This window comes from Phymastichus coffea, unplaced genomic scaffold (genome assembly GCF_024137745.1).
Source record: "Phymastichus coffea isolate CEN01 unplaced genomic scaffold, Cenicafe_Pcof_1.1 PCOF00053, whole genome shotgun sequence".
NCBI lineage: Eukaryota > Metazoa > Arthropoda > Insecta > Hymenoptera > Eulophidae > Phymastichus > Phymastichus coffea.
The window spans coordinates 1,538,402-1,564,878 of record NW_026706864.1 but is presented as its reverse complement, the minus strand read 5'-3'; the positions used below and the strand labels follow the sequence as shown (position 1 = coordinate 1,564,878).

The following is a 26,477-nucleotide window of genomic DNA, read 5'->3' as shown; positions in this document are numbered from 1 at the left end:
AGGCGACTTCGTTGCCATTATTTCCTTTCGTTTCTATTTGGCTATTATTCTTCGCCTCGCTTTCTCTCTCTCTCTCTCTCTCTCTCTCGGTCTCTTGCGGAGGACAATAAACAAGAGGGTCGGCGCGGTCGACGCAAACTACTCACGTTTTCTTGCTTTCTTTGCGTTGTCAAAGTAAGAAATTGCATTATGTGCGTGGCTGGACACTTGTTTTTTTTCTTCTTAGAAATACTTGTTAATCGAGTTATAGGACGCAAGCCATTTATAGTCGGACTTGTTTTCTCTTCGTATTATATTTTGGAGTAAGCTTCGCTTGCATTTACAGCTCTATCCGTTGCTTTTTGTAAGTTTGCAATACCTCCATTCCGCTTTGCTATTTGTCGTAATAATATCTAAAATTCTTCCAGGCAGATTTCGTTGTTTTATTTATATTTCCCAAAGCTCAACTTTCTTTTTCGATCGATATGTCCCAACAGCGTAAAACTTATTTGTGTTTCCTAATACGTCAAGCCATTCACGTGTGCTCGTCGACTTTGTTACTTGGTCGACTTTCACGTACGTGAAATTACCACAAATTCAATAGAACGTGCCCTTCGGAATTGTCTATTGGCGTGACATTGTGCTAAGATCATATGTCAAGGAATGAAAATTATTCACGCATTGAAAAGACTCACCGCTGATAGCAAAAGATAAGGACGTTAAAATTGAGTTTGCGCAATTAAAATCTCCATTAGCAAGCTCGAGGTCGGTCGAAGAAAGAAAAACGAAATGGAAGAAGCGAAGCGACGAGCAAGAGAGTACATAAAGAAGAAACACTATTAAAAATGAGCAAAGTAAAGATGTAAAAAAGTGTGCAAAAAGTTTCGAGAAAGTGGCAATTTAGCTGAAACGAAAAGGAAAAAAAAACAAACCTCAACAGCAGCAACGGCAGCACAGGTCTTTGTGTGAATAAGCACGTTTTTGTGGAAAACGGACGCTGTATGGCGAAACGTGTAGAGCATTTTGACTTTTATATAGAAGAGACTGTTTTTTTACGATCGGTGTCTGATTGACGTCGAAGTCGTGATAAAGTTCGTTTGAGACTTGAATTTTCTCGAGAAATTGTCTTTGGTATATATGAATGTGCTTCCGCAAGCGAAATAAGAACATAAAGTTGTATAATGGATAGAGACAATTGTTTTCATTTGATCGCGCTTATTTGGCATAATCAATTATATTTTTTAATGTTACTGTAATGTAGATATTAAACACAATGCAAAAGATTGTTTGAAAACTTTTATTAAAATTATTTCATAAATCTTATAATAAAATATTCACGACCTACGTTTTTAAGACCATAAAATTATGTATAACTTATTCAAAAACCAACCTGGCAATAAATTCCTAACAAACTTGTCCTCCGTTCTGAACCTCGTTTCAGTTTAAATAAAGCAAAGAAGACTCGTATAATCCGGCTAAAAAAGTTAAGCTCCAAGAAAACGCTTGACGAGGTAACCGGGAAAGGCATAAATGGCACAGCCAATTAATAGTACAAGTAAGGTGCACATGCAGCAGCCTAGAATTCTCCATCTGTAGTAGCGGCAGACCACAAAGCAACATGCTTTCCATGGATTCCGAAACCAGGAGAATGACGTGTCAGGCCGACTGCAAAATACCGGATCAGTTATCACAGCGAGAAAGAAATTGTAGTTAGTTCTTTTTTCTTAACGAGTGCAGAGTAAATTTCTAATTATCTGTTGAACTTCAAACACACTCATAAATTCATTTTGATACGTATCTACGAGAAAGATAACTCAGTCTATTAAACTTTGTTGAACCAAACTTGGTAATTACCACCGGAATACGCAGTGCAATTCTTTTTTTTTGTCGAATTTCGCAGCATTCGGAAACTTTATTAAGAGAAGTTTTTGGGCTTTAGAAGAAATAAAAAGTAACAAAGAACTGTATTCCTTTTATTTGACTTTTATTTAACAACTATATCTATTTGTTTATAACAAAAATAAGATAAATTAGAGAGACCTAAAATTCGCAATGGCGGAATTAAAATAGATCAAGATAATGTCTTAAAAAAGAAAGCATATTAAATTGTCTGACCAAAGGTGCCTTTTTTCTACTGTTACGCATACGCATTTATTTTAATATTCTCTCCATGCCAACTTTTTTAAATCCTCGTTGTTTGAATTATCTCTGTGAGGACAACATGTCAGTATCTTCTTAATCCAATTAACTTACATAAGCATTACTCTTTTTTTTAACTAAATTAAAAATAATTACTTTCCACAAACTTGAAGAAAAAAAAAGACGCTAAACCACAAGCAGGAAGGGAAAAAAGTGAGTATAGGTACCGTATCAGAATTCATTGCGGGTACGACGCTCTTCTCTCTCTCTCTCTCTCTCGCTGGTAAATATGCGTTATTCTCATGGAAATCCCGTAGAAATACATACCCGTAATTATGAACTCAACAACGCTCTTGAATTTTTTTTCTCTCTCTCGCGCGCCTCGTGTCTCTCGGTTTAATGTGTGACTACGGATTATTGTGTTTTTTTTGTCACCTTCTCTTCGCCTCTTCGCGCTTCATTGGACGGAAAGACAATTGCGTAGTTTGTTAAATTAAAAGCGTTTATCGTGCGCCACGAGAAGTAATTGTAAATTTATTTTTGCACTGTTAATTGTCGACTTAAAGCTTCTTTTTTCCGATGCAACTTGAATTATTTGACGTTAATGAAAAGTTGTATTACTCTGAAAATAATAACGTTTTCAAAGTAAAAAGAAATTGTAATATATGTAAGCTTCATCCGGTCATTGAATGCATTTGGTTGCAAATGGTAAAGTTGCATGTAGAAATATAACTCACGGCGAATAATAGAATAATAAGATATAGATGAAAAAGTGTATGAACAGACGTACATACAAAAGTCTACACATAGCTTCGTATTTGCCATGTATCAGCTTTTTAAAGCTCTATTTGCACATATCAACGTAATTATCGAAAAATGACCAATTTTTATCACTCAGCCACTCATTTATGCATCAAGGTTTGAAAATCCTCGATATACATTTGCAATAAAAGGCATTCCTCGAAAGAGGAAAAGAAATACAGTCATCACCCTTAATTGTTCCGTGTAGTGTACAATTAGTTAATCGTTATAATGCGTTACGAGGTGCGTGTTGGCAACGGTCATTATATATATGAAGCGATAACATCTCTCTCTCTCTTTCTCTTTTATCTTTTTGAAGCATTTTTTATTTTTTATTATTTCGCACCCATGACTTAATTGGCAATGTTTCATTTCTTGTTTTTAGACTATTGAACGATTATGTTTTTTTAAACTGATCTGAAGTTATTCGAGAGGAGCTATTTTTATACATTTATACTTATAAGATTCTTTTTAAAAAAGAAGGCAGACTTTTTTAGCATACACTTATTTTGAGAAAATATACCTTGGTCAGTGTTTTTTTTTCAATTAATGATATTGATGAAAATGAAAAAGATTAGACTAACTGAGTTGCAAAAATGATAAAAATCGATCGAAGACGTGTAATTAACGAAACAAATATGTATGCCAAAATATAAAGGACGTTTAAATTAAAAATACTTAAAGGTTAAAACAATGAAATTATACAAACTATTAAATACATCAACAAAATTTTAATATAAGATTTAAACGAAATATCTTCTGAACTCGAAAGCTCAGTGTCAGAAGATCTAAATGAAATTAATTATCAAATCCACTCGCACGCAAGTTTGAAGCGAGATTGCAAACTATTATACGAACGTTCTATTGAGCATGGCTTGTCGGCGTCCAGACGACTGGAGAATCAGTCTTGATCGTTTCACTACGTTTTTACCTTGACATCATCGATTTCCATCGTACTTGATACATTTGTTGACTATATTAAGATAAACATCTCAACCAATTCTCAAGTCAGTGTGTTAATTTTTTCAAAAAATATTGATAGTTTAATACAATTGCCTTTTATTTGAAAGTAAATATCTTGATAATTGTTGAATCTATAGGGATGAACTTTGTTCAAATACTTCTAATAAGATTTACTTTAAGAATATAATTAGATTTACTTGCTAATACCAATTTTATCATCTTTTTTAATAAACATTACCTCACAAACTATAACAGTTCAAATTTTATCGGCAGTTCCTTCTATCGATAACGGCAATTAAACAATAATTTGCTAAAAAAGTAGCGCAGTAATTAAATAACGAAGTAAAAACAGCCCGCCCGGCGCATTGTCGTCTACCCACCCATTCTCTCGACATCAAACTTCGCTCTAATCTATGATGGTCGATGATGGTTCATATAGAGTTCATTTGTTTTATGTCTACCTGTGCCTGTTATAGTTTCAATTTGATTATTTATTGTTAATATAAATTATATTTATTGTAAATAAATAAGTTTTCAATAATTATATTTTTAAAATAAATATTATGAGAATTAAAAAAAGAATTTATCTCGATAGGTTAAATGGTTACCCAGATAATTGTTTCAAACAGAAAGGCAGTTTTTACTCTATTATCAATAACTTTTGGAAAAAATTAACATATTGACTTAAAAATTGACAGAGATGTTTATCTTAAAATATCCAACTTAACTTGAAAATCGATTATGTCAAGGTAAAACTATTTAGGCTGTCCCTGAACAAATTTCCCTCTTTCTCCCTCTCTCTCTCTCTCTATCTCTCTCTTACATACGTACACGCATACACGCACGCACACGCGCGCGCAGACACACAACACACACACACACGCACGCACACGCACACGCACACAAAAGCTTTTTGGAAATTTGCATTATTGTATGAAATATTGAACGTCACAACGTAGAACTTCCAATGTGCAAAGGAACAAAACTTTGATTAAAACTTACTCGGGTGGTGATAAAGCTTCAGGTGGTTCGCGAGCTTTTCCTACTGGTCGTTTATCTGCCTCGGATGCTGTCAGTAGACTTAACTCGAGCTCGATCTTGCCCTGCAGTATGGGATATTGCGTTGGAAGTTTTTCTGCTTTTGATTCTCTACCGAGTATAAGTAACACAAACGTTTTTGCATTTTTTTTCATTGGCACTTGGTATCTACTTTTGCAGGGAGAACAAATAATTCTTAATAATTTTTCGAGTAATAGTGAATGATTGCGAGTAAAGCTATTTCAATATTTATCAATTACTTGTGTTTTACGTTATCACTAATTCTTTAGTACACTATTTTTCTGGATTTCATTATTCTACGTAAATTTGTGATAAATACAAAACGTTCATTCGCGACCGTGAGAAAGCTGAGTAATATATATATACTACAGTCATTTATTGATTCTAATAACTTTTTTATAAATGAAAGTTCTTTCCTGTTTATAATTTGAAAATAATGAAACAATAATTAAGAACATGAAACGAGCCGGCATGTCGCAAACTAGAAATTGATGTTGAATATTAGCGTGGGCAAGTATAGCACGGCTAAATACGTACCGCAGGCTTATGCTTGCTATCCACATCGATACTGGCGAGAGGCCACCAAGCACGAGTTCTCTGTACGCTAAACAAGCTGACTCGCGGCGACTGCGGATCAATCAGCCTCAGAGTACAGTTCGTCGAACTATGGCTGCCTCTCGGCATGTTCGCTAGGTCGAGGCTCAGTGCACCTGCAACGTACATCAATTCGGCATTTGTCGCTTGCTTGTCGCATTTCGTTTTTTTTTACTTAGAAATGCCGCATAACAATAAAAACAGCCCGATTTGAATTGGCGAGTTACGCGTCATTTCGGAGATTATCGAGTGAATACTCAGTACACGCAATAATTTGTAAGCTCTAATTTACAAGCTGAGCTGTGTATTTATTATCTAAAGTTCATGATCAGTAGAAAATTCAGTTGATATATATTTCCAATTCCGTAATTGGTTAGAAAATCATTGTTTTGTTATTGCCATTGCAAAACCGAGGCTGCATCGTGCGAATAGTTAGAGACAGAATCTGATGGGCTTTGCTCGCACAGGTTCGATCCTGTCCAAAGCGAAACTTTGCTTTAAATTTTAATGTTTATTTTTGGCAAGATACAATTTTTGATCTACTAAAGATTTAATTAATATAAATAGCCTCAAAATAAACATTTATTATTCAAACATTTATTTTTATTTTTGTAACTTGATAACCCAAATACAAAGTACTAGAAAATATTGTGCGGCGTTTTCGTGAGGATGAGCATATGCTGCGGTGTCCGAGTGGTTAAGGAGTCAGACTCGAAATCTGATGGGCTATGCCCGCACAGGTTCGAATCCTGTCCGCAGCGGACTTTTTTTTCATTTTATTTTTATCAATGCTTATTGTTATTATGAATTATAATAATCTAGCAACGAAATGTATAGGTAATTGTATGTTTATCTTACATTTTGTCTTAAAATGATGCGTAACAATACTGACTACAAATTATTCACTTCGATGAGACTTTAACTAACTAAATAAATTATCGTTTTTATTGCAAGTAATAAATTTTATTCTCTAAAGAAAAACATTATTAACGTTAAATATGCAACCTGTTAATCTTTCTTTGATAGACTGTCTCATCAATAAAGCGGACAGAGAGCTTAAAAATGTTATATACACTTTTTACAGATAAATATCCAACAGAATTAAATAAAAACTCACGTTTATCGCATAAAATATGTAGAAGAAAATGATATCAGTTATAAAAAATATAGGCATATTTTAGCATGCTTGATAATAAAAGCTTTCAGAAAGAAAAATCTAAATAAGTATCGTGATTAATTCATTTCTGTCTTGCTACAATGTGTTAAAAGCTCTAATGAATCTTTCTTGCAAATCTCAACACACCTGCATTATTACATCAAGTGTAAAATGTTCTGGAACGCGATAGTCCGATAATCTTAATTTATTCTTAAATCTTGATTTCTTACGAAAAGAACTTGGCCACTTCTACTCTGGTTTCACCCGAGCTGATTTCCATACGTCAGCGCAATCGATAAGCATCAACAATTACACTTGAATAGTAGCTCACCTGGATCATGAGAGCCTTTTTTCGTCGCCTCATACTAAAGGTTGATTAGCATACACGTCTACTCATCGTTCGAACGTATTTTGCTTTATCGGCAAATCTTGTAGCAAAGCGTTTATATTTCAGTTTACCCGGCCATTGTCAGAAAATATAATTTGCTTGAAGTGTGTGCTGAATTATGGAAAACAAGCGGAGAGTAGTTATAAAATCATAATTAAGCTCATTATATGAAATAATGGAGGAACGTCTTTCTAAGCGAATATGAGCGACATCTTAATTCATCTTAGCAAAGACTACTCTGCTGACCTAACAATGTCTATTTAACACATTTATGGAGTATAATCCATGCCTTGAAAAGTGCATTAATGCTTTTAAAGTATAATCGTGATTATAAAATATAACTACTTTACATAAAATGCATAGAATAGGTTTTTCAATTTTTAAACAATCTTAAGTTATTCGTTTGAAAGAAAAAAACAGAAGACAATCGCTGCTGCTTGCAAGTCTATTAAAACTCAAAATAGTCATTGAAATAAAGAAGTGACTAGGCTCACCAAGAAAGTCATCCTTGGAGAAATGATCACTATCCCAAACCTGCAGCGTAAGCTTGCAAGGCATTTTCAACTCGGTCTCTTGTCGAGCGAATACAGAACTCTTTCGCCGTATAATCATCATTCGTTCGCCTTTCGCCCAGGTCACCCGATAAACGAAGCGCCAGTTGAAATTACCTTCTCCCGTCAAAGAATTGTAATGTACATCCGTGCACTGTGTATCTTCCGGCAAAATCCATCTTGAAAATGAAAACTTTTTAACTGAATGTTGCCCCTGCGAGGCGAAACTAATCGCGTGTCGGTTGTTAATAGCCTTGATAACTCTCACGTGAGATACACGCTAATGATTCGGTGGCACGCAAAAATCATTTCTTTGCTCGCGTCGCGATCACTGGCCTCATTCCGACGATGAAAAAGAAAAAGACATTTGCTTACCCTTTGACATAGATGTCGGAACACTTTTCACCGGTGAGAAACTGGCTGTCGACGAGTGGCACGTCCTCCGTGTTCCAGACAATCACGCGTATTTCATAGTTTTCCGGCGGCTGTGGGCTTATGTCGATTGCTGGTTTCAATGGTAACTCATCCACGGGAAACATGTCAATCCACATCTCGAGTCGACCCTGATGCAAAAAAAAAAAAAAAAACAAACTGCTCATTTCGATTAAGGTCAGCGCCACGACGACTATTCATAATTGACGATGCGCTGATAGTGGAAAAATCGATGCCGGCCAAATTGAACAATCGCGTGCGCATCGAAAATTGTTTGTAAAGCGACACCCTTTGTCGGCGTGTTTCGAGAGCTAATTAACGCGCGTTCCCTGAACGTTCGGGCTGCGCTTAAGTTATGAAGATGATTAGCAGAAACTCGCCTGCTCGAGTTGGGGCCTTTTGAGATTGAAAAGCGGCCGTCGCTCGATATGCTCAGGCACGAGGGTGCATCCGCAGTGTGACATCTCCGACCAACGATGTAGAACACTAAGTGCCATTCGCTCTTCTACTTCTATATTTGTTGAACGAAAACGACTGAGTGCAATGTAGAATTTGATGCCGTAATTGATACGCCTAACTTGAAGTTTGCACGTCGCAGTTGTCTAAACTAAATTGTATATCTAAGCAATAGCTTCGCAGAAATGCAGTATTTGGTGCTATGCAATATTTGATTTTGCTACAAACAATTTCTTGAATTTCTAGCTTTCATAACGTTTCTCTAAATTTAAGATATTTTTCATAATTTAATAAAAATAATTTTAATCTAAAAATATTATAATATTCTACATAAAAGAATCGTACGTCTTTATACGTAAATGGATTTAGGTCAACTTATTATTTTTAGCTTACAAAGACTTATTCAAATTTTGAGTTAATGAATTGTGACGTACTCAAGTTTTGCGAAAATTATTACGCAAATAAAGGATATTAATCCTTTTATTAGGAAAAATTAAAACTTTAAACATACATATTTTAAATGCTTGTTCAAATTCTAAGAGTTAAAAGCCATTTTTCTATTACATTTTTATCAACTATTGTGCATATTTCATAGCTTAGAAGTGGCTATTTTTTATATCAACTCCATTTTTAAAATATTTCAAAAAGTGACCAGAAAAATCCGAAGAAAGCAGTCTTGTGTATTAATTATAGAATATTTTTCTAAATTTAATTTTTAAAGTTAAAAATAAAGACAGATTTTGTAGAAAAATAAGACTATACCTATATCTAGATAAATTTACTAATAATTTTGTGATTCAAAATTTCAGGCAATCGAGATTGATAAGATTGCCTTCAAGTTTCCAAAAGAAAGAGAGGTTTCTTGTATCGAAAAGGTAAAGAAATTAATTTAAATATGCATGAAATAAAAAAATGTCTTTCTCCAAGTGTTGTCAAATTCACAGAAATGCATTTCTTCCAAACACAAAATGAAGAGAAGAGAACAAACCAGCATCATCTTCGACGTCTCTCGCGCAATAAAACTTGACCTTGCCAATGGCTACATGATCCTTCCAATACTCGGGCAAAGGTAAACCATGTCTGCGACAGAGTTGTCTTAAAATCTGGCACGGTCGTTCGCGATCACGCCAGCGGTTGTAACCGATGAGGTGGTAACGTTTGGCAAGGCCACAATGAGCGCGATGACGACTGTAGAAACGACTTTCCAGGTCGATACGTGTCTCGCCGATCAAATCGTCCGATGAGCTTGTATCGTAGTCCCAGACTTGAATCGTTAAGGTGTGGTCGTGCGGAAATGTTGCCTCTAACTCGAACACTCTGTAACAGTGTGTCGTAAAGTGAAGTTAATCGTGGTGCACTCGAACACTATTGTCAATGCGCGCGCGCGCGCGCTCGAAGCGTCGAAAAGCCTAGTCGAATCTCAAGTTTAATTAGCCCTGTCTGCCTAAATGCGATTGACCTATCGTCGTTTTGCCTGCTTGCATAGGCTCCGTGCCGCTGCTGCCCCGATTGTTTGGGCTTTGCGGCAGACCCTATGCTCGCGTCCACGCGCGCTGCTTGTGTGGCAGCAAAGCCGCGCGCGTTCGTGTGACCTGATTTCTTCCTTCACCTAGACTTATTTTTCTTTGGATGCAATGGATCCTTGAGGACTTTATGTAATGCAGGTATCAGACTGATATTTTGATAATCGTGCATCACGTCGAAATGCAATTATGCTGTATAATGAATAGTTGTGAGCTGTTCTCTCATAAAATTGAAGTCAGATTGAATTTTCATCACGCTCAAATGAAATTCGTGCGATGAATTTTCAATCGAATGAAGAGAAAAAGGAGAATTGAGAGCAGCAGCTATCATCAATTATTTCAAAATCGATCCATCAGTATCCATCCAACTGACCCGCACTATAGGCTTCGGCAAGTCCTCATAAAATTCTCATCCGCAGAATCAATAAAAACAGCAGTGGAATTCAACTCACCTGCCGAAGGTTGGATTAAGCTGATTTGGCAAATATCTCTTTCTCTCGTTGATGCGACTTTTACCAAGTGTTAGGCGTAAATACGGATCGGCTTTGCCACTCAAAGAATCACTGGGTCTCAGGTTGATGGCTGCTTGTAAAGAACGTTAACCGTCGTTTTTGTGTTTTACCGTCGCGCAGTCAGAAAAAACGTTTCGAACCTTTGATAACGTAAAGACGCACAAGAAGTTTGAGAGGCGCGGTAGATGGATAGTCGGTGAGAAGACCTTGGTTGGCGTTCCTACCTGCCAAGTTGACGCAATTGAAACCGTCGGCATGAGGCCAGCGATACACTGTTACAAAACCCTGTGTGTACAAAGAATATTATTCGATGAGATATGTTTTTTCTTTGTTAGCTATTGAAAAGTCGAATTGGTTGATTATATGATCGAGGCGCACTACTGAATTGTAAGTAGATGGAGATCGAGTTTAGTCAGACGCGTGGAATAATTATTTTTACTCTCAAGTTTGATTGTCGAAAACATTTTCAGTTTCAGAATGCTACTTATTTACAGCAAAGATCACAAAGCAAATGAGATAATCCTATACTCAGGCGTTCCAATCCAGCGTAGCTTACTTCAAAAACTGTAACGGTTAAAACTATCAAAGCTCCCTCTCACGCTACCCAATCGCTTTACGCGTACACTCGACTAATAAGAAGCTGCTCTCACTTTGAATTTTCCTGCACAACCGTAATCGTCGTCGTCCTCGCCAACGACTTTCTTTCCACGTTTAAGCTCAAAAGTTCGTAATCTGTCTTGAAAACCATCGAATTCGGCTTGCGCTTCCAATTCGCCATTGTAAACCTTGAACGAAGTGTTTATTTGTTACTCAAGAAAATTAACGTCATGTGCGGCGATAAACTCACTTTAAAAGTCGCTAAGCGCCGAGAATTTGGCAGCAGGCCACGCTCTCGATCCTTTTCTTCCTGTAACAGAGAAAACGAAATTGACTCGGGGTGCGCATGCTCGAAATGGTCTTTTATTTCAACTTGGCGATTTATGTTTGCGAAATGCACTCGCGAGAGTGGTCGAGGTTTTAGATTGGACGTTTTTTGCGGCTCGCATAGCTCGATCGAGCTAACATTGCTGGAATCAACATTTATTTAAACGAATGGGATGAAGCAATTTAATTTTACATTTCAGACATTTCAGTTCGATCAATTGACTGAATATTCGAGCAATGAAAAAGAGATCTCTCAGATCGTTCGGCACTCGCTTCCACAAGAAAGATGAAAACTGTAATCGACTCTACTTACAAATTTAAATTTGGAATAATTTGAAAGAGTTTTTCAAGTAATGAATCGGCTGATGTCATGAATAAAAAAACGAAACAGCAGAAATACAAGTGAGACTAGGTATCCACTTTAGTATACTTGCATTAATCGAGAGCCCTGACCTGTGGAATGGGACCTTTTAAAAGCCAAATCTTTCTTACCGCGATAAATTTACCTCAAGAGAGGCATAGTACTTGCTCCACCAGTCGTGCGATTCGTTCCTGTCGAGCGCAGCAACGTCGTCGTCTACGTGCTCGGTCTTCCTTCTTCTTCGCCAACTAAGTAGACCTTTAAGCAGCCTGCGAGCCGAGAATCCGACTGTAGCGGTAGGCTTAGCAGCCAATTTTTTGTAGCTTGTCAACGCCGTTGTCTCATCGTCCTCGAGATCTATCGCCACTTCGTCTGTCATGCACAGGGGAAGGCATCAATTTGTAAGATGCGAATGAATTATTAGTCGATCGTAGCTGCCCGCGTGAAAAAACTTTGTTCCGCAAACAATTGCGGAAATGAACGAGGGGCGGCGAATGCTCACGTTGGCGGGTAACAGCCGGCGATGGTCGAGACTTCCTCGCCGTACCGCCGACGTGATAAATTGCAGCCTCGTACTCGGCCCGAGTGAGCAGCCGTTGCACGAATAGGCTTATTGTTGGCAGACTACATACGCCGATGTAATTGAAGTAGCCAAAACCACGAGAATCGTAGGCTTTGATGGTCAACGGTGGATAGTAAGCTTCATTTTCGGGCATTTCCTGCGACGGAGAAGCATTTATTGAGCTCGTTGTGAATTGGATGTTGCAAGAATTAAAGTTTCACGTGCAACTGTCTGAGTGCAATACTTTGTTACACATTCTTTCTATTTGTATATTAATCGATCGACAATTGTATTGGTTATTCGTTGGCCGACTTCGTTGATCCGTCGATTATTAAACTGCAGAATATTTTACACCTGCAGATCAATAATTTGTTCAAAAGTACAATAGAACAATAATGATAATTATTCGCCTGACTGAATATCCAACGCACATGAAAATTTAATTTAATCCTCTTGAGAGCCAGTAAAGATTTCATAAATTACTTTGTACCGTCGATAACTTTCAAAATTATCAGGATCATCCTATTTATAGAAATTCACATGAAGTCCTTCGAGTTTTTGGTTGGGTGAAATGCAAACTAATCGGCTTTAAACAATTAATTCATTGCATGGTAAACTCACAAAATCGACGCTCGCCCAAATCTCCTTAAAATTTGCGAAGCGCTTGGCGTTATTCATAACCGGCGACTCAACTCTCGTACCAGCGCACTCGACGATAATTTTTGGACGGTGAACGGCTACGAGGCGCACACGACGCAAATCGCGGACGCCCCAGAATATCACTTCCAGGCGAAAATTTGCCGTGCGAGGTCTTATGTTTTCCGGGATGCGGATTATCTGTTTGCCACCGTCGGCCGGAGATTCTTCTTCATTGGACTTATCGCCGATCTGTAGATTGACAAACACAATAATTTTTTCTGCAGTTGTGATTTTTTTGTACATGATTAAATTGACCTAGTAAGTGCATTCAATTTCAGACGGTATTACATTTCAAACATTACTGACAAATCGAATGAATTGTGAATGACCGATAGCCAATTACGAATAAATTCTGTAAAGGTGAATAACAATCAATTACAGGGAAATTAGTTTGACTACGAAAATTTGTCGGAGTTGTAACAGTGGATGTCATTACACTGTGATAAAGACTCGAATGTCAACCGTTCGATGTACCTCAAATAAAATTTTATGAAACATTGTGTAATGAAATCTTAATAACAGTCTGACCGCATTTATAGGCAAATACATCTTTCCTTATTGGCAAAAAAAGAGAAGCTATTTTCTGTCAAGAGACGTATATTTCAACAAAGCTATTTTTGAAAATAACCTCTGTTTCGCTCTCAAGTATCATATTCTCGACATCAGTAGAAGGAAAAAATTCTGTAACGAGAGTAGCCGTTGAAACTATATATATACACACCTCGATGAGTTCGAGTGCAGCCAATACGGCACCACCGTTTGGGAAGCGATGCCAGCTTAGTTTGCTCGCTGGCTCATAGTCGTCGTTGAATAGCTTGACCAGTGGCGTGGCGATGCAACGGCCGTACAGTTCGAAGCTGTTCTGAAAGAGACGTCGAATCATTGCTTTCAAAAACCTCCGATGGATAATCTACTCGATGTGCTCACGCAATAATCTCTGTCGAAAGCTTCTATGACGACTTTGGGCGGTTGTTTTTTCACGTACTCGCATTCGCCGCATATTACCACTGCTGGAAACACTAGAGTTTGGTTCCAGAATGGGTCGAGTGTCTGTTTAATGACCTGCGCAACGCCAAATTGTTTGGAGTTAAGTTTGACGAGTGTCTCTCTCTGCTTTCTTTGAGTGTGTTGCTTCGTGAATTTGAATTTGTCACGTAAAAGCATTTTTCTTATTCGGAAAGCCGGAAAATGTTTTTGAAATTTTACCCTTGTGGCCATGGTATAGCCTTGAAAAAAGACACGCAGCAAAGGGTCCAGTAAACCAGAAGAATCCATTCCCGGTTCGAATCTTCCTTGATATATGTGAGCTCGTAGTTGGTATTTCTGAAATATGTAACTTTGCAGACTCGGATTACTTTTTTCTCCGCGAATACTTCTTTCACTGCAATGATATATCCTTTCGCTGTGTTTATATGGATTAATCATTTCTAGCAATGCAATTGTATTCGCGTATGAAAAATTGCTTTGTACGCCATACAGCAAAGAATACATTGATTTGAAATTTTTGACATTTGGTTGAAAGATAAGTTTTATAACGTCAAATCATTTTTCCACTCAAAATATTAAATTTAATTATCAAGTTTTTCTGCTCAGTTAGACGATACAACTTTCCCTCAAATTTCTTTTTTTCATATTATTGAAATTACAATCATTCAAGTTGAAACAATGCTTATTTCTATACAACACTGATTACACACCAGTAAAAGTGTGTAACGATGAGTGCAATTGTTTTCCCTAGAACTGTGATTGGTTTGACTACCTCTCTGGGATTGAATTTGAATGAACTGCATTGCGGCTTGAGCACGTGTGCATCAGTATGTGCTGCACGCTAGTGGACAACAAGCGCGTTTAGATTATTGACCTATGAACTCACATTATCACCACTTATACCACAGCGTGCGTAAATTGTACACAATATTAGCGTATTAACATTAATGCCGATCGCTTGTTCAGTTCGTGCGACTCAGGGGATTTCGTAATAATTGTAACTCACTCTCTCTCTAACATCGTAATGGAAATCTCAGTTTATAGATTATTGAAAATCGATCGATACTAACCGACACTTTGTCGTATTCCAAAAATTCTGGGAACATCGTAGTTCTATCGCCTGTTGTAAATCCTGGCGGTAGCCAATTCCAACATTCATTCGCGAATTTTGACTCGCCAAGCCAGAGAAAGAGTTCGAGCTTGCAAGCTGGTTGTCGATCCGACTCGTCGCCACGACGATAAAGAAATACATCTAAACGTTTACCGCAGTTGACACCTCGTTCGGGACGTTCGACTGCGTAAGTGACAGTCGATGAAGGTAAACGAGCGAAAGCTAAGTGTCGCGTTGTCGTTTGCAGATAAAGAAACACGTCGGGCAGACTGTGTTGAGGCTGAAAAAATGAATGCCGGAGGTTTCTTTGATTGGTAGTTGTTTATTTTTACAATTGATATTGATTGCAATGCAGTTATAGATTGTCGACTGATTCCGACAAATGACAAGTTATTTTTTCAATTGTTATCGTTGGAATGCTTTCGTTTTTATTTTTAATTGGTGTTCAACATTGCTTTTTCAATAGTACTTTTTATAGAAAGAATATTTGATTTAAGGACTGGAAAAAAATAGTAAAGTACGTACATCGTCGCACAACAGTTTAATTGTCTTATGATGCTTATAAACGTGAGCCATAGCGATTCTAATAAACCGATTATCTGTCAATTCTCCATTGATTTTCACTCTTTCCAAGACTCTTTCGATTTCCCGCTTGCAATGATTCAATCTGTGCCTGTCCAAAGCCGTTAAACAAGACTGAATGTCTTCTTTATTGCCACCTTTGCAAATGGTTGCAAAGTCTGGCAAGCTATTTAAGTATCCAACGCAACATCGTTTGAGGTTGCGCGTTATTATGTTGTAGGCAAGGTAAGCTTTCTCATTTTCTAACGAGAGTAGTGATTCTATTCTTTCTAATTCAGTTTCCTGCGAAGAAAATGCTTCGAATTAGTTTTACGAATAATTTTCAATGATCATTTTTTGTATGAAATTATAAAGTAAAGATTTTCACAACTTTAACAAACTAATTACACAATGGGACTCTGACTCAACATAAAACTTTGCGAGTCCCATACACGAAGAAAGAAAAATTGAAAAGTCAGTTTTTGGATGTTTCTCATTTGCCAAGTGTCAAAAACAATCGCACACGCTGTTTCTCCTCTCTCTCTCTCTCTCTCTCTCTCTCTCTCTCTCTCTCTCTCTCTCTCGCGCGCGTGCGCGTGTGTACTTCCGAGTCATTGTGTTGCAAGTGGGTCATACGCTGATATCTAACTCCACTGCGCCGCTTGGTGAATATTAAACTGTCAGCGAAATTAAGTTCTATTGACCGTCAGCTACTTTCTAATCCACAGCCAAATTATGGGGCCGTTCTTTTGTAGTTTGCAGAAGGCGAAATTGATTACCCGAGTGTGAGATTACGCGTCAGCAAAAAATTTGAATAGCTCGTAAATAATTATTTGGCGACTACGTATCAATAATTTATGGATAATGAAGAATTTGAAAGAGGGTTTAATTATCTTAACGAGGTTAATTTCCAAAACGAACGAATGAATGATGAACGATAATTATCATTGAATAGCATATCGAAACAAAAAACGTCCTTGGCTCATTTTCTCGATACGAACAATGAGAAGAAGGAGAGATGACCTTATCAAAGTGAAGCCAATTAACAGTGTTAAAATCCCAAGCGGCATTCATTCTTAGCTTCCATCTCTCTGGCTTTTCCCCAAGTTATTTTACATTCCCTCTTACATCTCCTCCTTGCAGCATCTCTTTCTCTCTCTCTCTCGAGCGGGTGCTTGAGTTAAGATTTGTCGCATTTGGGTCGCGTAGACGAGATCTCTGCTTCGCCTTTCCACTCCCTGTAGTTATTTTCTACCTGATTTCAAGACACGAATGCCAGAAGTTTTCTGGGTATTCGGCTGTTTAACTGCGATATGTTGTTAGCCAAAGGTATTGCAGGTGAATGAATTTTACAATATTGAAAGATACTATTGAGTTGCATTTATATGTCAAAGATAATTTTACACAATTTTGACACTTTGACATAAATTCTTGAATGAAAAATACTATTATAATAAAATCATACTCAATTTTTATCTTCATAATTAGGAAAAAATAAAGATCGCAGAGTCTGATAAATTTTGTTTTTTTTTTTCATAAAAATTAATCCATATGTAACATGAAGTGCCAAATTTTCTAATAGCTGTCATTGATTACGTGTCATAATATTGTAATGAAAAATAAAAAATTGCGAATTAAATCGTTTATTCTAAATGACCGCCACTCCAATACTAAACAGACTTAACGATACTCACGAGATAACTCGCTATACAGGAAAGCCGATTGGAATTCCTCACTCGCCACTCGGTATTCGGCCAGCGCGACTTGACAAAAACACATGGTTTTTTCGTACCAAGCGGCATGCAGTTGTACCTCTGGTCCAGTCCGACAATTATGCTGGCAGGAGTTTCACTACGACTGTCCAGAGTGGCGTGTCCCGTCTCAGATTCTGTTTCTAGAAATCAACCATCCCCCCTCCCGAAACCATGTTAATTGTTGTTGGATGTAATATTATAATGCATTTCAAAAACATCGCTCTACATTTTCTTTGAATCCGAGGAATCCAATCTTTTTACTCTACAATGCCGTAAATGATAGAAAAGCATCGTAAAGAAGCACAAGAGATTCATTACGAATTCATCGAATAATAGAATGGAAATGGCATGCCTAGAGGATATGTGAAAGATGAGACACCTTTTAAATCCTTGCAATACCTGTCGTCACGTCGCTGCCGGCATTGCCTAAGCTCAATCCAATCCCTGCCGTCTTGCCACTAGCAAGTATTCCACGATCGATCATGCACGCGTCGAAGAGCACGCCTACCAGCAAGTACTCATCCGTTCTCCATAGACTGTCCTGTAACGAAATTCCCTCGATAGTTATTCAAAGTCTCTTTATTTACTCAATAGTTATTATCTTTTTGAGATATAGTTGGATGGATGAAATGGGTAGATCCTGAAAAGTCATTATATAAAATTAAAATCTGATGCGATATCCCTTGATGATATCGATTTATTGTAAGTTACGTAACCGGAAAAAGGCTCACAGACTGTGAAAATACGTATTAACAAAACAGAATGATTTATGATTTCTCGTATTATTATGATCCTTTGTCGTTTACTAGTCCTTGCCAAAATACTTAGTGCCAATGTAATGCAGTCATATCTTACGAATAACTGCTTTACTTTTATCTGCTAACAACATCCTGTTAAATAAAAATAGACAGCTGCCTTTTCTGAATAGCTGTCCAAGCAGTTAAGCTCTATATTATTGTTAAAAATGGCTGATAATGAGATTGAGAGCTCCAACAGTTGTTGTTGACAATAAAAAGTTTAGAGAAACATACGTATATGTAATATTTTTCCTGCTGCTTCATCACTAATCTTATTCTTCGACGAAGGTATATTACGGTCATCCTCACAAATCAGAATAAGTTAAAGAATCTGTATTCTATCTTTAAAAAATTAACATTTATTTTAGATAACTATGATGAAAGGTGAAAAAAGTGCTACATTAAATATCTAAGCATATTTTTACCTATCAGAAAAAGTACCTGAAAATCTATTTACATACTTCATTCAACTATTAGAAGATTCAATGGAACAGCCTATATTTTCGTCATATTTTACAGTTCTGGAATTTAAGCATAGAACGTAAATGAAACGCCAATTGTTGCGCAAATCATATTTTTTTAACGCGAAAAATGAATCACTTGTTTATTTAAAAAGCCCTCATCCAACTATGATCTTATTCACTTTCAATGAATTGATCTATAAAATATCGTCTGCATATTGTTCATTGCACAATACTGTTTCACACTGATCGAAGAACCCTCAGTAATTCGAACACTTTTTTTTGTGTCATTATTATTATCAGTTTTTGCAAAACGCAAAACGCGTATCATTTTACTTTTTTCTTGCTCTACTTTGGCGAGATAAGAAAGCAAGCGCTGCTAGTAAATACAGGAAATGAAAGAATTCTTAGTCCTTCCTCTCTTCTTTCTTCCTCGCACTTGCGCGAGCTGCATCTAAATTTTTATTTTCACCCGGAACATGGAAATAAGATATGCGGTTCTGCGTAAGCGAGCTTAAGAGAATAATACTTTTGATAGTGATCGTAAAGAATTTTTTCATAAGTAATTTTTGTAATATACGGTTTAAATGAATTTTTTTCACAATCATTATTCATATAGTTTTTTTTTATGTTTCGTGCGTCTGACTATTTTTCCCTTAAATAGCTTGGATCCTATTTATCCTGATTTAAGCCGAATTGTTTGCGCTTAAAAAGTATACAAATAACTCATAGTCACATTAAAAATCCATCAATGCTTCTGTTATTTTCGTCGAAATCCTAATCAATACACGTATACATTTATCTTAATAATGTTTCGTAAAAGATGGATGGAAAAGTTTTTTCGGGTAAACTTTGGCTCTCTTACCTGAATGATAGATGCAGCAGGTTGAATCTGGACACCGGTGCCTGAGACATCCTCTATCTGTTCGATTTCCGTCTTCAGAGATAGTAGAAGTCGACCTCGATAAATCGGTCCGCTCGAGTCTGTTAAGTTTGCGTATAAATGCAAGAACGACGGACCAAAAGTCGGCAGGAAACCTACAGGAACAAATGAACTTGTTTGAATTATGATAATCTTCTTTTCAATGATTTTGTAACATATTTAACCAGATGGGCTTATCACGGTTTATAGGATATTTTAATTAAAAGTAATGTGACAGAAACTTTTGTCTCTTTGAATTTGGATTTGTTTTATCACTAATTTAAAGAGAAATTGCCTTTGTTATTTTTTTGTCGTCACTGTAGTATTTTTCAATTTCATTTGGAAGCACATGAAATCTCGAGTAAGAAAGGAAAAAAATAAAACTTTACGACGCCATATATATATCAATGTGGATCGAGAAAATTTCTAGGACGATCTGATCCAACTTTTCGTCTATATTTGCAGAAACCACAAAGAAGAGAGAAAGAGAGTGAGAGAGATAGGAGAAGTCGGCGAAAAAAGTTGCCTAGCGAAAGTAAAATAGAATCCGAAAAGCTTAGGGATCACGAGAAGGCTGTTACTGAAAAAAGGCAGGCATTACAAAATGAAAAATCCGCGCGGGTCTTTGTCTTGGCGAGTTGGCACAAATCCTAGGCAATCCTTTAGAAGCTGAAATTCCAGCGAGCGCCTTTTTACGTAATTGGACGTAGAAAACTCAGCGCAGATATGTATGGGCATTTACGGCTATGGAATATCCACCAGGCGAAAGGACATGGCGTTTCTCATTGTATTTTCGTACGTATGCGGTAGAGAGAGTGAGAGAGAGAGAGAGAGAGAGAGAGAGGGAGAGAGAGAGAGAGAGATTACAAGGAAAATATTTTGTGAATCTACTTCTCCTTTTATTGTACAGTACATGTGAAAGGAAAACGCAGGTACGTAAGCAGTTTCCGTTTTATCATGTTTGGCACTTTTTCAATTCGGCCTTATATGCATCAGAGATGAATGGACTATACACTATGCGGAAAAGAATTTTTCTTTATTTAGCTTTGGCATACATCTTAGAAACTGAAATGTCTAATAATTTACTCGGGTAAAGGAAAAAAAGAATATCAATAATAATATCGATTTTTCGCTTGACAACTTTTCACGACTTGCAATCAAATGAAAGGGCATGAATAGAATCGCAGCGACAGATGCAGCGGAACACAGAGATAAGGAAAAGCTAAATAAAGTGGAAACAAAAAGTAAAAAGAAGGTATGTAAATTGAACAATAAATACAAAAGATTCCAATTTTTCACAATGAAAAATTCAAACGACGTTTCACTTACTTTTTCCCTTCGGCCCTTTCTTTATCGTTATTACACTCTAGCATTTTTTTCGGTTCGAAAAAAAAAACTTAAAAGTCGAGCGCTTAGAAAGGAATTCACTGGGCACTCTAATTTGAAAATCGAGCGTGTAAAAGACAATGGGTGTGCGCTCCTTCGAGTATCGCTTAGATTAAGTTTCTTTTTTCACTTTCCAATCCTTGCGAGTCTTCGGTGGATTTACTCAGTAGCGAGATTTGCTCGAAAAAAAGTGTTTTTTGTGACCTTAAACTCCTATTGCTGCGGATTTACTTTGGTAGATCTTATACTCTATCGATACGATACTAATTAATGCATGAGTAGTAGTGAGCTGTAAAAAGTTGGAGTAATGAAAAAAGTTGGTTTTTTGTGTTGGTTCATTTCTCTTGTTATGCGTTTGATATTACTGATTCTACAAATGGAAAATGGTAACTTATTTCGTCATTGTTTGGAAAAACAAATATTATTATACTTTTTTAAACTTTGTTCTTTGATAAGCTTTTTTCCTTCCACAATGTAATTAGCGGTGCAAGAGAACATTAGTCGGAGTGATTCATAATACATAAATCAAATAGGATTGCTCTCAAGATTTCTTATAGCTATTAACGTCTTTAATCTCGTTATTCAAACACTTCCAGGCACAAATTAATTGCAGCTCCGCTTCTATTGAAGCAATCCAAATCGCAATTTCCATGCGATAACTTATCAATAATAATAAAATATTGAATTTGATCTACATCGTTTTCAAGAAAGCCATCAATTTACATATTTCAAAACTTACCGTATTCTCCAGAATTTGAAATATGTTTAAAATTGAGCAAGTATGTGGCGAACTCCTCGCTTTTTGTAACGCTGGACTTTCGTCTCTTGAGGATAATTCTCGCGCGATGGCAAAGCGGTGGAAACATGTCGCTAAACACCAATCGTTCGTCCACTCGCTCGTTTTCCACGCAACTCGTCGATGCCTGCATTGTAATGATGTTTTCTTATGTTTTCGCCAATGAAGATTAATTTTTAATCTTTTACGATTCTAAATACATTGAAACAGATTAGATTTTTTAGGTTTTTTTTTCACAGGGAGTAAACAGTACTTTATCCAGTGCATAATAAAAAATATATAACGAATATTGATGTGGATGTATTCATTCATTAGTTTTATTCTTTAAAAACCATGCTTTGTCCATTCGTACACAGATTTCTATTGTTTATTCTGCACCAGCGTCATAAATTAAGCTGTATTGTACTGACAGTTGTATTGCATTGAAAAATACTCAAAAAAGACAAAAAATATTTTTTTAACGTTCTTGATTTAAGAAACAAACGAATAATGAATTTCTGATTATAATTAAAAAAATATATATCTTCAGATGAGTAAAAAAGCTTTAACGTTTAGAAAATAATTTCTCATTTGCAATATGCAAATTGCTCTGACACGTATAGTTAATCAAATAGTTAATGGTGTGGATGATAATGAGTCATTGTTATTTTCGTGGACCTAGCCACGGCGTTTAAAACTGTCTACCATAAAATATTACTTAGAAAGCCGGAAAGATATAGAATTAGAGGCCTTGCAAATAGTCATCATATTACTTGTCATACCGCAAAGAACCGTTTTTGTTATTCATAATATACATTAATGTACATTATTTACTTAATATATTGATGGAAAATACAATATCGTCTTATGCTGATGAAACTATCATTATCATTTGTTCGGAATAAAACTTTTTAAGTTCTGAGTAAAATATGAATAACTACCTAAATATTGGTAACAGTCAGATGGCATCAAATCGCTTATCAATCAATGTCCTCAATACAGTCTATTTTCCATTTGTTTTCTACCACGATAGTATCTCAATTCATTTAAAAATTTATATCGCAAACAAGACACTTAAGAGAAAGTCCTCCTACAAGTATCTTAGGAGTAGAAATTGACTTTATACTCAAGTGGAACATCACTTATATACTACACAGAAAACCGAATGTATTGTTTATGTAATACCAAATCTAGCAAAACACATAAATTTTAAGACGATATTGACAATGTATTATTCGCTATTGCTGAGTATACTAACTTATGGTATTATTGCTTGGAGCAGAGTTTATGGTAATAAATCATGTAGTATCCAAAAGACATAAAATAAACTAATTAAAATTTTACATGAAAAGTCAAAGAATATCCCTCTTCTACTATTCATTAAGTAGTATTTTTTACTGAAAGCTGTAATGGACAATTTAAACAACGAAACTGTTGAATATAGTACTAATAAAAATATCACAAGTTACAAAATAATTATGCCTAAAATAAATAAAACATTAACATTAATTTTAGAAGTCAAATATATATATTGCTACTAAAATTTATCAGAAATTTAGCAATAATATGAAAGGTCTGGAATTCACAATTAATAAAAAGAAAAAGAAATTATTAAAAGCTGGATAGAGAACAATACACATCATCTACTAGGAATGAATGTATGAAACATAGCAGAGATATTAGAATTAGCATAAATTTAGATATTGTACATTGTTATTTTAAAAACTTTAAATTTTCTTTACTTGTTTTTTTTCATTTTATTTTCTTTCATACCTCCTTACGCATAGATATCTGCAGATACCTCTATAAGACTTTACTATGTAGTTGTATAGAAATTGGATAATAAACGAATATTATTTCTTAAAATAAGAAAATATTTTTTTTATTTTTCGAAAAATAAATTATTTTTCTCGTGATAAATTATAAAGTGAATTCTCTTTTTACATACTTAAAATGTCAACGGCAAATAGCCAAAGCTTTGCAAAGTGCAAAATCTCCCGTTCATTCTTCCATTATTCAAGATTTTCAATAGAATATCCAAAAATAAAGAAAGAAAAAATACAAGCGTCAGTGGACATGCTACACTGCCGGAGCGCACAATAATATGCAAAGCCATTGTGCGACAGCTGAAGATGGAAGGAGGCGGATACCGGCAATGGGTGCATAGCTCTATAAACATGAAAAATCGAAGTCCCACAAAAATTTCAATAGGCATTTCTCGTATATAGCATACACGCACGCGAGTTATTCAAATTTTTATCGGAGGAATACGCGTTACATCTCTTCGCATATATACCCGACAGGATGTATTCGGACTGTGGATTATGAAGGATAATACAATTTCAAGCGTTATTTGAAATAATTTTTCTTTTTTTTTTCTTTGATGGATATCGATTTTTCAATTGAGACGAATGTCACTATCTGCAGGCCTATTTGGAGTTGCGATATTTTGCAATTTTTATCGTAAGAGCCTCGACATCAGTGAATCTGATATCGAAGTATGAAATTGAATACTTGAATTTGATTATAGCTGGAAGATCAGATTATCGATGAGTATTTTGGTTTATATTTTTTTGAAAACCAGGAGAGTTTCGGAACGAAAATTATTTTGAATGAAAGCATTAGAAATGAAAAAACATCGGCGCCCTATTTACAAATGGAAACGTTAATAATTGATTTGCTAGCGTTCCATTTACAAATCAGCTATATAGGTAAATATTCACATTTTCATATCCGACTGCGCGCTCGTGAATTATTAAACTGCTGCAGGTTTCGCCGTTCGCCAAGTGGAAAATCATTATGCACATAATCAAAGTGATTTTTTTTTTCAAACGTTAGTTTTGAAAGCTTTACCTTCATCCCAGCAAAGGAAATGGAAACGCAGTATTTGCCGTCGGACGGCGTATCTTCAACCCGATGTATCGTAAACGCGTAGCTCGCGCGTTGTCTTGTCGCAAAATATTTCGAGTCGGCTAGTGGCAACAGCAAATTCCTGCAAATCAAAAATAGATCGGTAGTAGCATGCTTCTTTTTTCTTTTTTGTTTTATCGATCGGACCTTTATAACTCCCGCGTAAAAAAAAAGTAAGCCGATCGTAAAACGGAAGCTCGTTAAAAAAAAGTTTGCGCGAAAGAAGAACTGGCCGCGCGCATTGGTCTATCAAAATCCCGTTCGATTTTGAGCCGGCCATTAAATAGGCATTGGAGGGCATCGTCCGACAGCCGATTGAAATACACATCAGTCAATTTTGAGCTGTGCCCCCCTCCTCCCGAAAAAAAAAAAAAAAAAAATTCTGCCCGCGCAGCGTAACTCTCTCTAAGCATGCCAGTGGCAGTGAGTTGGAGATGGGCATGAGTATAGTGCAGCAAGCGCAGGCGAGGATAACAACGTCGCTGCACCGGTTACATGCACATTAGGCGCGCGCACGCGACGCGTTTAAGCTTTCACTCAGCCTCACTGAACTTTTTACATGGGCAGTCTGATCCATTTGCAGCTTTGCAAATATTGATTCGCAAAATGATCGATTTTCCAGCAGAGCTAGACGACGGAAAATGGGATGTTTTTCATTCGCACTCACCCTTCTATGTCGTCCTCGGCGTCGCTGCCGGGTGGTACCCTCATCCTATATCCCTTAGCATGCACGGCGATATTGCACTTGACGTATCCTCTGCTGCCGGCAGCGGGATCGCGTGGATTCGTTAACATCGCCCACTTGTGGTAATATTGGCGATCTACCGAGCGCAGGCTATAAGTATCGACTGTACGAAGATCGCCGACTTGACGAACTTTACCGGGTTGATCCCAGACGGTCGCAAGCTCGAAATCACAGCAGCCGTGAAACTTACTACGCCCAAGGCGGCCACACAGGTACACCGCCAACTCGATGCGCGTACTCAGCAGTGACTCCATCGTACAAGTCAGCTCGAACACAAAGTACTTTCAACGAGAGACAGTGAGAGCGTAAAGTTCGGGACGAGATATGGTTTTCGGAGCAAGGCCAAGTTGCGCTGCTATCGAGCATTACGGGCCAAGTTTGAATTTCGAATGGCGACATTCCAATGCGGCGAGAAAGTGGGATCGTTGTCATTCGAAATTAACGTATGCCGAAAGCGACTATCAAAATGGCCCTGCCGAATTTCGCTTGACGAGCGCTCATTTGCCGGACGGCATTACAATCGATCGTAATTCCGAGCGAAAAATGAAACGCACCGCAGGCGCATTAGCGAGCAGCAGCGGATTTTCAAGCAGCCCGGGCAATGATTTTCCCATCGCCCATTCGTCGGCTATGCGCACATCGGCGAATTTGACTTTCACGATGCGGAAAAATTAGATCAAAGTCGGATGGGCGTCGGCTTATCGGCAATTCAAATGCCTCGCCTCTTGCGGAATGCCTGCGCTGATATACTCGCCCGCATCTCGTCCGAAGCTCGAGGCGGAATCAAATTAAACTTGAGCGTACCTCGCCGTAGTAAGGGCTGTCCGTGGTCTTGCGCACGGCTGTCTTTTTCTTGCGATCGCCAACTCGCACGACTACCCTGGGATTGGCGTTGAGCTCGAGATGACGAGCCTCGATGATCGTCACGCACACCTGGTACGTGTCGAGTTTGCGACCTTTTCTTGTCAT

General features: G+C 37.0%; 1 protein-coding gene and 1 non-coding gene across 2 annotated transcripts; one reads left to right on the top strand and one right to left on the bottom strand.

Moving 5' to 3' along the window:
• Positions 1–1,463: 1,463 nt before the first annotated feature.
• Positions 1,464–26,477, bottom strand: LOC131665702 (otoferlin). Its single transcript, XM_058937758.1, is given in 27 exon segments — positions 1,464–1,644; positions 4,885–4,985; positions 5,479–5,651; positions 7,574–7,809; positions 8,006–8,193; positions 8,443–8,573; positions 9,507–9,835; positions 10,494–10,623; positions 10,694–10,838; positions 11,204–11,338; positions 11,401–11,460; positions 11,984–12,210; positions 12,341–12,557; positions 13,022–13,288; positions 13,821–13,961; positions 14,027–14,161; positions 14,306–14,422; positions 15,157–15,477; positions 15,723–16,061; positions 17,453–17,652; positions 17,831–18,053; positions 19,636–19,808; positions 21,818–22,001; positions 24,707–24,845; positions 25,431–25,584; positions 25,645–25,789; positions 26,313–26,477. Coding segments are annotated over 27 exon segments (4,956 nt in total).
• Positions 6,215–6,296, top strand: Trnas-cga (transfer RNA serine (anticodon CGA)). The gene has a single exon. It is a non-coding gene; the product is annotated as a tRNA-Ser (tRNA).